This window comes from Hordeum vulgare, chromosome 5H, assembly GCF_904849725.1.
Source record: "Hordeum vulgare subsp. vulgare chromosome 5H, MorexV3_pseudomolecules_assembly, whole genome shotgun sequence".
Classification (NCBI taxonomy): domain Eukaryota; kingdom Viridiplantae; phylum Streptophyta; class Magnoliopsida; order Poales; family Poaceae; genus Hordeum; species Hordeum vulgare.
In genome coordinates, this window is record NC_058522.1 from 254,119,831 (window position 1) to 254,132,044 (window position 12,214).

Below are 12,214 nucleotides of genomic sequence, written 5' to 3' on the forward strand. Positions count from 1 at the left end.
GGAAAGGATCATATTCTATTATAGGATTTAGTTCAGGGTGTATAGAGAATTCATAATCCTTATAAGTGACAAATAAAGGAGAAGTAGAAAATTTAGGATCCTGTTTCATTTTCTCCATCATATATTTTGCTTTTAGTTTGCATAGTAATCACGTCACATCATATCTATTTTCACAAGCAAGAACATCCCTAGCTGCCTCACCATCCATAACTTAACCTTCAGGTACATAAGGCTATTCATATATATTAGGAGGACAAGGTGTAACAGGTGATTCAAAGTTTTCATCTGTTTCAGCATTTTCAAGTTTGCTAGCTCTAGCAATATAAGCAATATGAGAATTTTCTAGCTCGGTCATGAGTAATGATTTAGATGACATTAATCATGTAATAGTTACACACTAGGGCGACAAAGGAGTAGCTCCAATTCATTAATATAATGTAGGCATGTATTCCGTATATACTCATGCGTGCTTGCGATAAGAACTTGCATGACATCTTTTGTCCTACCTTCCCCTGGCAGCGGGGTCCTATTGGAAACTAAGGGATATTAAGGCCTCCTTTTAATAGAGAACCAAAACAAAGCATTAACATGTGGTTAACACATGAACTCCTAAAACTACAGCAATCACCTGAAAGAATCCCAATTGTTGCCACCTTGGGGTATGCGGATCAAGACAAGTAATAGGTAACTACAACTTGCAAGATAGGATCCAAATCACTCTTATATTCATGAAAAAATAATAGGTACGGATCTGAAATCATGGCACTCGGGCCCTAGTGACAAGCATTAAGCATAGTGAAGTAATAGTAACATCAATCTCAAAACACAGTGGATACTAGGGATCAAGCCCTGCCGAACTTAGCTCGATTACATGATCTATGTCATCCAATCCCACCACCGTACATCAAGCCTACAACGGAATTACTCACTCCCGGTGGGGAGCATCATAGCGGTGTTGATGGAGAAGGGTTGGTGATGACAATGGCGACGGATCTCCCTCTTCGAACCCCCAAATGGACTCCAGATCTGCCCTTTGGAGGACGAACACGAGGTGGCGGCGGCTCCATCTCGTGAAACGTGATGAAAAATTCTCTCTCATTTTTTCTCTGAAGATGTGATTTTATAGGACTGGAATAGGGTCGGAGTAGCCACGTGGTCCCCACAAGCCATCAGGGCGTGGCATGGGGGGCGCAACATGTTGTCTTGTGGCACCCTGGCAGCATTTCTACGATAGGTCTTTGCTCCATAATTCATCATAAATCCTAGAAATAATTCACAAAAAGTTTCGTCCAATTCCGAGAACTTCTATTTCTGCATAAAAATAACACAAAGGTAGTTCCGCTAAAAACAACGTTAGTCCGGATTAGTTTCATTCAAACCATGCAAATTAGAGGTCAAAACCAGAGCAAAAATGTTGGGAAAATTAAATACGTTGGAGATGTATCAGGTAGATAATCTGCTCTTTCTCCTTTTGTTCTTCACTCTCCTCCTCATCTTTTTCATCTAATGAGCTCATAGTTTCATCAATTTCTTCTTCCGTATATTCCTCCATCATTGTATTCATAATTCTCATAGCAATATTTAAGTATGGCAAAGATTTTAGGTATGTAAACAGCATCATCATAGTTATCATACTTTTCAAAGAACGATTCAATTTCATAAGCACCGTTAAACGCAACAAATTATTCTATTTATTCTACATCATAGTAAGCATATTAACCCTTAGCATAAGAAGCCAAGGTTTAATTATCATTAAATTCACATTGAAATGGAAGGTGTAGACCCTTAGTCTTGGAGCAACAAGTATAATCACATCTCACGCATAAATCCCAAGCATACCAACGCAACATTTTAGTTAGATCCCATAAGTGTTTCCCTTTTTCAGACAAGAAGTAATACCTAAAGTACACACGTGGATCCAACGTGTCCCCCATTATAAAATTGAATGGGGGAATTCTGACGATTATCAAAGTAGTATTTAATGTTTTTCACATAACCAGCATTTAGGGTTTTAGTAGGTTCCTCATCTCCATGAGTTGCAAGTACAAGTAATTTTGTTGGTGTTTCATGATTCTTATCCATAAGTAAAGATATAAATCAACTTATAAAAGAATATTAATTAGTGATAAAGCAAACAAGCACAGACGAGAATATCAACCGCTACGCTATTGTTCCCCGGCAACGACGCCAGAAAAAGGCCTTGATAACCCATAAGTGTAGAGGATCATTTGTAGCCTTTTTAAATAAGTAAGAGTGTTGAACCCAATGAAGGGCTAAAGGTAGAATTAATATTCTCTCAAGTTCTATCAACCATCGATACAACTCTACACATGCTAATGCTTACTTTACCTAGAACAAGTATGGCACTACTTTGCCTGAATAAAATTGAAGTACTTAGTAGGTATAATAGATATGTTTATATAAATAGTATGACACTACCTACAACAAGGTAATAAAGAACACGAAAATAAAATTTAGGTTCTCTTTTATATAAATATTAATTAAGTTAATTATTTAGTAGAAAGATTTTCTAATGCAAGAGAAAGATTGTCCATAGGCAATTGAATATAACACGATAGATACTTAACATCTGCAATGAGGGAGAGGCATACACTAACACACTTTCCGTACTTTGATTATATGCACTTATGATTAGACCTCTAGCAAGAATCCGCAACTCCTAGAAATCATTAAGGTAAACCCAACCATAGCATCAAACGTCAAGTGCTCTTTATGTTGGGGAACGTCGCATGGGAAACAAAATTTTCCTACGCGCACGAAGACCTATCATGGTGATGTCCATCTACGAGAGGGGATGAGTGATCTACGTACCCTTGTAGATCGTACAGCAGAAGCGTTAGTGAACGCGGTTGACGTAGTGGAACGTCCTCACGTCCCTCGACCCGCCCCGCGAACAATCCCGCGATCAATCCCACGATCTAGTGCCGAACGGACGGCACCTCCGCGTTCAGCACACGTACATCTCGACGATGATCTCGGCCTTCTTGATCCAGCAAGAGAGACGGAGAGGTAGAAGAGTTCTCCGGCAGCGTGACGGCGCTCCGGAGGTTGCTGATGACCTTGTCTCAGCAGGGCTCCACCCGAGCTCCGCAGAAACGCGATCTAGAGGAAAAACCGTGGAGGTATGTGGTCGGGCTGCCGTGGAAAAATCGTCTCAAATCAGCCCCAATACCTCCGTATATATAGGGGGGAGGGAGGGGACCTTGCCTTGGGGCTCAAGGATCCCCAAGGGGGTCGGCCGAGTCTAGGGGGGGAAGGCTCCCCCCCCCAAACCGAGTTGGACTTGGTTTGATGGGTGGGAGTCCTTCCCTTCCTTCCCACCTCCCTTTTTTTTGTTTCTCTTTGATTTTCCTTTGTATGGCGCATAGGGCCCTTTTGGGCTGTCCCACCAGCCCACTAAGGGCTGGTGCGCCACCCTTATGGCCTATGGGCTTCCCCGGGGTGGGTTGCCCCCCCGGTGAACTCCCGGAACCCATTCGTCATTCCCGGTACATTCCCGGTAACTCCGAAAACCTTCCGGTAATCAAATGAGGTCATCCTATATATCAATCTTCGTTTCCGGACCATTCCGGAAACCCTCGTGACGTCCGTGATCTCATCTGGGACTCCGAACAACATTCGGTAACCAACCATATAACTCAAATACGCATAAAACAACGTCGAACCTTAAGTGTGCAGACCCTGCGGGTTCGAGAACTATGTAGACATGAACCGAGAGACTCCTCGGTCAATATCCAATAGCAGGACCTGGATGCCCATATTGGATCCTACATATTCTACAAAGATCTTATCGTTTGAACCCCAGTGCCAAGGATTCATATAATCCCGTATATCATTCCCTTTGTCCTTCGGTATGTTACTTGCCCGAGATTCGATCGTCAGTATCCGCATACCTATTTCAATCTCGTTTACCGGCAAGTCTCTTTACTCGTTCCGTAATACAAGATCCCGCAACTTACACTAAGTCACATTGCTTGCAAGGCTTGTGTGTGATGTTGTATTACCGAGTGGGCCCCGAGATACCTCTCCGTCACACGGAGTGACAAATCCCAGTCTTGATCCATACTAACTCAACTAACACCTTCGGAGATACCTGTAGAGCATCTTTATAGTCACCCAGTTACGTTGCGACGTTTGATACACACAAAGTATTCCTCCGGTGTCAATGAGTTATATGATCTCATGGTCATAGGAATAAATACTTGACACGCAGAAAACAGTAGCAATAAAATGACACGATCAACATGCTACGTCTATTAGTTTGGGTCTAGTCCATCACGTGATTCTCCTAATGACGTGATCCAGTAATCAAGCAACAACACCTTGTTCATAATCAGAAGACACTGACTATCTTTGATCAACTGGCTAGCCAACTAGAGGCTTGCTAGGGACGGTGTTTTGTCTATGTATCCACACATGTAAATGAGTCTTCATTCAATACAATTATAGCATGGATAATAAACGATCATCTTGATACAGGAATTATAATAATAACTATATTTATTATTGCCTCTAGGGCATAATTCCAACACTTTACTCCCATACGCAAACAATCCCCTTACTCGGGTGTAAGCTTTTGTCACTCTAGCCACCCACTATAAGCGAATCATGAACATATTGGGAACCCTCCAGCAGGATTCCCTCACGTGCGCCTCATAGAGGGCACCTTAGGACAGCGCCATATCAACATACAACTCATATCAATAACGTCATACCACAATTAACCCACAGGACAAAATAAATCTACTCAAACATCATAGTATAGCCACACATCATTCGGTAATAATATATAGCATTAAGCACCATGTTTAAGTACAGATTACAGCGGGGAGAAGAGGGTTTATGTTGCTGCATAGAGGGGTAGAGAGTTCATGGTGATGGCGGCAAAGTTGCTGGTGTAGATCGTCGTCATGATGGCTGCCCCCGCGGCGCACCGGCGCCATTGGGAGAGAGGGGGAGAGATCACCCCCCTCCCTATTCCTCTTCCATGGCTTCCTCCCTAGGTGGTAGTAGGGTTTCCCCTCTAGTCCATGGCCACCATGGCTCCCGGAGGGAACGATCCCCTCCGAGATTGGATCTATCTCTCTGTTTGTTTTCCCTTTTCGCTCATGTTTTCTGGCCCTTCACCATTTCTTAAATATCCGGAGATCCGTAACTCCGAACAGGATAAAATTTTGAGGGAATTTTACCATGAAAATATCTTTCTTGTGGGGAAACTAGGGCCCCAACCGAATTAAGGAGGTGCCACAAGCCTTGAGGGCACGGCTAACCCCCCTAGTCGTGCCCTGATGGCATCTGCCTCCCTCGGGCACCGTGTTGCATTGATTCGTCTTCCCAAAATACACAAATAATCCAAAAAAAACTCCTAAATTTTTGTCGCGTTCGGACTTCATTTGATATGGAATTTCTATGAAACAAAAAACATACAAAAACAGGAACTAGCACTAGGATCTGGATAAGTAAGTTAGTCACAAAAATAAAATAAAATGCTACCAAAAGTATATGAAAGTTGTAGAGTATTGGCTTGGAATAATTGAAAATTATAGATATGACGGAGACGTAGCAATTGCCCATTCTCACCTCGAGGATTGGTGCAACTTTTGTTGGTGCATCCTAAACTTGTGACATGATACACTCTATTGCACATAAACCTCATTATATCTTCCTCAAAACAGCCACCATATGTACCTATCATAGCATTTCCACAGCCATTCCGAGATATATTGCCATACAACTTCCACCTTCACATCATATGACTTTTACTTCCATTGTCATATTGCTTTACATCATCATATAAGCTGACATAGTATTTGTGGCAAAGCCATCATTAATCATTTTATACATGTTACACATGATCATTGCACATCCTGATACACCGCCAGAGGCATTCATATAGAGTCATAGTACACTTTTTCATGTTGAGTTGTAAGTAAATAAAAGTGTGATGATGATCATTATTAGGGCACTATCTTAGTGAGGAAAGGATTATGGAGACAATGATTCCACCACAAGTCGGGATGAGACTCCGGGCGAAAAATAAAAAAAGAAAAAGAAATAAATGAAATAGAGAGAAATAAATGAGAGAAAAGAGAGAAGGGAGAGTGCTACTACCTATTTTTCCACACTTGTGCCTCAAAGTGGCACCATGTTCTTCATATAGAGAGTCTCTTGTTTTGTCACTTCCATATGTTAGTGGGAATTTTTTATTATAGAACTTGGCTTGTATATTCCGATGACGGTCTTCCTCAAATGCCCGAGGTCTTATTGAGAAAGCAAGTTGGACGCACACTCACTTAGCTTAAGTTCAGCTTTCATACATTTATAGCTCTAGCGCATCTGTTGCATGGCAATCCCTACTCCTCGCATTGATATCTATTGAGGGGCATCTCCATGGCCCATTGGTACACCTAGTTGATGTGAGACTTTCTTCTCCACTTTCACCGCTTTGAAACCTATCACCATATTATATTCCACATTTATGCTATATCCATGGTTCACGATCATATATTGAGTGAGTAATAAAAAGCTGAAGCACGTTAAAGAGTAGACTTGACACCATGGAGCTTAACATTTGTATTTATATGGTGAATATGGAGCCACACTATACTTATATGATTAAAAGAATAGGGGGTGAACATTCTTTAAGGATCGTATATTATGAAACTTGAGGATTATATTGCTTATGTTTATGAATATTACTATGTTAATGTTTATTAATTCATTATTTATCAATGTTTAGACCTGCAATAGATTACAAGTTGGGTAGCAAATCACATCAAAAAAACTGCTTTTATATTGACCTACTCGAGGACGAGTAGGAATTAAGCTTGGGGATGTTGATACGTCTCCAATGTATCTATAATTTTTTATTGTTCCATGCTACTCCCTTCGTTCCTTGATATAAGGTGTATAGATTTTTGAGAAAAAATCTGAAATATAAGGTGTATTGCATTGCACCACTCTTTTGGATATTTGTTTTAGGGATTTCATTGCATTTCCATACATCATGCAAGCTCCTTTCTAATGTCAATTAGTCATGTGTAATCTCACCCAAAACTTATGAAAGTTTCCCTCCATGTGCGTTCTTTAATTTTTGTGCCAAAAACTATACACCCTATATTTAGGAACGGAGGGAGTATAATATTATCATTCTAGGATGCTTTTAGGGTGTTTATATACCAATTTTAGTTTTTAAGCACTAACCTATTAATGCACTATCTAATGCTAATTTTTGTTTTCTACGTGATTTGGTTTTTCAGGTTTAGAGTACCAAACGGAGTCCAATTGCCATGAAACTTTTTTATGATTTGTTCTCGACCAAAAAAGGGCGTGGAAGCTTCAGGAGGAGACGAGACGCTGCACGAGGGAGCTACCATACATCAGGGCACGTCTAGGGGGTGGTCGCGCCCTGTTGTGTGGTGGCCCCCTCAGGCATCTCCCGGCGTCCCTCTGTGGCCGTTCAATTCTAAAATATCCCAAAACCCTACGAGATACAGCATAAACACTTTTTCCGCCACCTTAAGTCTCTGTTCTACCGTGTGACCATCCGGAGCCCATGTCTGTTGTCCTCTTGGAGGGGGTCAATCACGGAGGGCCTCTCCATCAACCTTGCCGCTCCCATGGTGATGTATGAGTAGTTTACCACTGACCTATGGGTCCGTAGTTAGTACCTAGATGGTTGTTTCTCTCTCTCTCTTGCACTCTTGATCTTCAATACAATGATCATCACATCTTCGCTTTGACCTATTCGATATAAATCTTTTGTGTGGTGTGTTTGTTGGGATCCGATAAATTGTGGGTTTATGTTTAGATTATTTATGATAAAGATTTGAGTCATCTCTTCATTCTAATTATGATTCTTAATTGTATGATTATTATAGCTTCATAAATCTCTACGGTCTATTGAAATAGTTTGGCTAACTAGATTGATATTTATTAAGTGATAAGGGTGTGTTGTAGTGGTTTCAATCTCGCGGAGTTCTATATCCAGTGACAGAAAGGGACAAGGACATGTCTTTGTATTGTTTCCACAACATATAAAATGAGGTGTTAATTCATATTGATTGAGTTCTATTTGTCTACATCATGTCATTGTTCTCCAACCATTCTTGTTCATGGAAAACGCAACGCAGATCACAAGTATCAACTTTGAGGAGCAAAATTCCAGATCGATGCAAACTTGGAGTGGGTCAATATTCCAGATTAATGCAAAGAGGAATATGAATTCAGAGGAATGCTTAAACAAATTTCGTATGGTATGGGTTTAATCAAAACATGGTCCAATCATAAAAATCGTAACTTACAAGGGTATATAAACACCCCTAGATGTCCAACCTAGTATTAGGGTCGAAAACAACCTTATTTCTAACTTTCCCAACTTAAATGACAGTAACGCCCAAGATGCGATCCTATCCTTATTTTGGCACGAGGACCTCGACAGGGATAGAAGCGCATCACTCGCCACAAGCTACATCAAGATCACATCAATACAGCAATATACAGTCATCATGAAGAAGAGCCGGGTCTGACTACGAACGAAAAGAAACGATAAAAGAACGACGTCCATCCTTGCTATCCTAGGTTGCTGGCCTCGAACCCATCCTAGATCGATAAAGAAGAAGAAGAAGAAAATCCAAATAGAACAATCATCCCGTTGACGTCATAATATAGCTTTAGATGTACATGCAACTTGTGTTGTAGTAATCTGTGAGCCACAGGAACTCAGTAATGTCATTTCCGAAGGTATCAAGACTAGTAAAGCTTAATGGGTGAGGTATGGTTAAGTGGTGAGGCTGCAGCAAGCGACTAAGCATTTATTTGAGGTCGCTAACTTACGAGTACAAGAAAAAAAGGGGGTGATCTACGCATAATGAACATGAACTAATAATGATCAAATGAATGATCCTGAACACCTACTTACGTCAGACATAACCCCTTTGTGTCCTGAGTCGGAGAAGGAGCTCAGGAAGGAGACTGTCACGGTTACGCACATGGTTGACAAGTTTTAATTAAGTTACTTCAAGTTATCTAGAACTGGATGTTAAACAAAGTTTCCAAGTTTGCCACATAACCTTGGGCACGGCTTTCCGAAAGATTTAAACTTGCAGGGTGCTCCAACTAGTCCATCACAAACTACCACAAGCTGCATAGAAACCTTCAACCATGAATCTCGTGATCTCCTCAGAATCCTTAGTGGAAAACCTCAACTCTGGGATAGCCCAAAGTATCACCGGAATCCCGATGCACAAGATGCTCGAGAAAGGTAAAACAATCCCAGCAAGGCCATCCGGCGTGTCGACGATCCCGATAGGAGAAATGTATCTCGTTCTCAGGACACGACGGATAAGCACAACGTAGGGTGTCCTGAAAAAAATCTTCCGAGTTGCGCCAAGTTGGCCATGCAAACCGCTCTAGTTTGGACCAACACGAGCAGCACTACCCCCCCCCCTAGTATTATGTTGAATTACTCCTCAGGTTCATGAGGCCCTATGTTTTTTGAATGGTGTTCAATATTATTATGTTGGGCAAATATAGTACCAATGTTGGGCCTTGACAGACGAGTTTTATCCCAAGACGAAAGTCAAGGGGGTCCACATAACAACCCTAAGCATGTTAGGAGCGCTCATTTATGGAACATAGCAGCGGTAGTCAAAACTAAGACGGCAAAGATTGAACCAAACAACAGACTAGATGGCTAGGCCTTCCACCTTTTACCATGTATATAGGTGCATTAAGTTAATTAGCAATAATATGGTGATATAACAAGGTACCCATGTTTTCACATGGAAGCAACAACACCTGCAACTAACAACGCTATCAAAAGGCTAAGTAAGCGGTAACATAGCCAAACAGTGGTTTGCTAGGTTGTGAAATGGTTAGAGGCCTTTCATGACAATGTTGGGAGGCTTATTAAACAGCCGGTAAGCAGCGAAATATAGCGAAAGAAACAAGACAACTAGCATGGCACTTATAGCAATGGTATCTAGGGAAATGACCATCTTCCCTATGATCCCGCTTGAAAAAAGAACGAATCCGTGAAGCATACAAACCGACGTACTGGAATGAATCCCCACACTCTATCAAGAAAAGCAATCCGGAAACAAGAATCAACACACAATAAACACCACAACATATGCACGACATAATGCATAATCAAATATGATGCATGTTTATTTTAATTATGCATGATATGGCAACTCACAACAATCAAACAATACGCATTAAGTGAAGCTCAATATGCAACAAGTTACATATTGACGAAACTCCACACTCAAATTATTTAGTTCACATCCGTTTTAGGTACATTACAATTTTAAAATGTTGTTAACATGGCAAGAGATGAAGCATGTGATTCTACATGTCATTCTAGTTGGTTTATATATATGGCTCATGTCCAACGAAATTATAGTCTAAAAGATGCGAGCAACACAAGATCATAAGACATGAATGCAAATGAGAGCCACAACATATTAAAATCATGAATGCACAAAATATCATGATGCTACACGCAATCCTAAACAAGTTAAATCATGTCAGAACAACGAATAACAAAAAAATGCGGTGAGCCGGAGATTGAACCCAAGAGCTCTCGGGTGTAGACAAACAGGCTAACCAGTTGGGCTACACACGAACTATACTAAACATGGGGCGTTGCTAGCCATACTCTGCAGCCATGTTAACGAAGTAAATAAACAAAATCAAAATACAGGCGATACTGGTGTTCGAACCCAAGATCTTCAAGGTGTGATTTCACTAGGTCACAAAAAATAAAATGCAGCCACTGGGATTTGATCCCTGGTCACCGGCAAGAAACAAGAAGTGAAAGGCTGAAAGCCACTTCGCTACATAATGAACTGGTGCTAGAAATGGGCGTGGGACAAACATAAACGTGTGCACAAAGGATGTCTAAAATAGCGAATGAAAGACATGAAAAATTGCAGGCACTGGGATTTCATCGCATGATCTCCTGATGGAAATGAGTGCACCTAGCCGATGCGGTTACTCATGCACTCATGTTCACAAACAGAGACCATGCTAGATAATTTCTAGAAGCTAGAACGGATTTAGGAAAACTAAACGAAGCTTCATATCAGATGGAGAGTTCTTACAGCAAGGAGAAAACAGGGCCAGCGAGGTTAGTGTTGGGATGGCTGACGAGACTGGCTGGGCTTGGGGCACTCGTCACCCACACGGGTGCTGGAGCTGGACTCTGCTCGCTCCGCACCCGAGCTTCTACTGCTCCCTAGCAAAGAACAGAGGCAACACTAAGTTCATTGTGTTGCAAAGATGGCGACAGCGGAGGTCCTGTCCAAGAAACCGGACGGAACGGGGCGGATCCTACAGCTAGGCGGCGGATTGAAGAAGATTCAGGGTCGAGGAGGACCGAGGTGATGCTCGCGAAAGCTGCCTTCCATGGCGATGTTGTTGCCTGAAGAAAGAAAGGGACAGAGATAGATTCAGAGAAGAAACAGAGAGGGAGTCGCGAGGGAGAGGAGAGAAAGGGAGGAGGAAGGATGCACAAGGGACTGCCCTGATGGCTGGCTCGCGGTTGCTGGTCGCGGCGCCGGTCATCGGAAAATGAAGCGGGGTGGAGGAGAACGGGTGATCCCGCTCCAGATCGGGAGCTGCGGGTGGCTGGCGAGTTGCACGCTGCTCCGGGACTGCTGCTGCTTGGTTGGTCGCCGGCTCGAGCAAAAGAGCTTGCCGGCTCGCGCAAGGGTAAAGACAGAGGAGGTCGCGGGGCATGCGTGTGCTCGATCTCCTCGTGGTCATCCATGGAACACACAGATATGCTTGCCTCGATCCATTCGGGGTAGAGAAGGAGGCCGGAGACTGCGGGGGTTGGTCGGGCACGGAAACAAAGGATCGCTAGGTTCGAGTTGGACGCTATATATAGCTAGGTTAGGGCTATTTGATCCTTCTTATCGTAATCGGACATTTTAAAAAATAGGCTAGGGAGCCCAAAAACAAACTAATGATGGTTTGGGATATTACGGGATTGATACGGATCCAATGGTTATGACCGCATGTTTCGGGTTTCAGAAGGTTTTTGGCCTAGGTTGCGAGCGGACTGGTGCATTGTGCAGAGAGGCTAGATGAAGATGAGAGGGAAAACTGGGCAGCCCGGCATCCGACTTTTAAACACCAAAAACGTTTGATGTTTGACCGGCTATAGTGGCGCTGTAGTTTTACG

General features: G+C 42.3%; 1 protein-coding gene across 2 annotated transcripts; it reads right to left on the reverse strand.

Annotated features, from left to right (window-relative positions):
• Positions 1-11,083: 11,083 nt before the first annotated feature.
• Positions 11,084-11,879, reverse strand: LOC123395584. Of its 2 annotated transcripts, XM_045090603.1 has the most exons (3): positions 11,551-11,879; positions 11,363-11,449; positions 11,084-11,263 (listed from the first exon to the last, which is right to left on the reverse strand). In XM_045090603.1, exons 1-3 carry the CDS (start codon positions 11,791-11,793, stop codon positions 11,126-11,128), a joined length of 468 nt encoding a protein of 155 aa, XP_044946538.1. In that variant the 5' UTR covers positions 11,794-11,879; the 3' UTR covers positions 11,084-11,125. The 2 variants fall into 2 exon arrangements, 1 of the variants encoding a protein (XP_044946538.1); XR_006609790.1 differs by having other exon boundaries at positions 11,084-11,256; positions 11,363-11,879.
• Between the last annotated feature and the right edge of the window lie 335 nt (positions 11,880-12,214).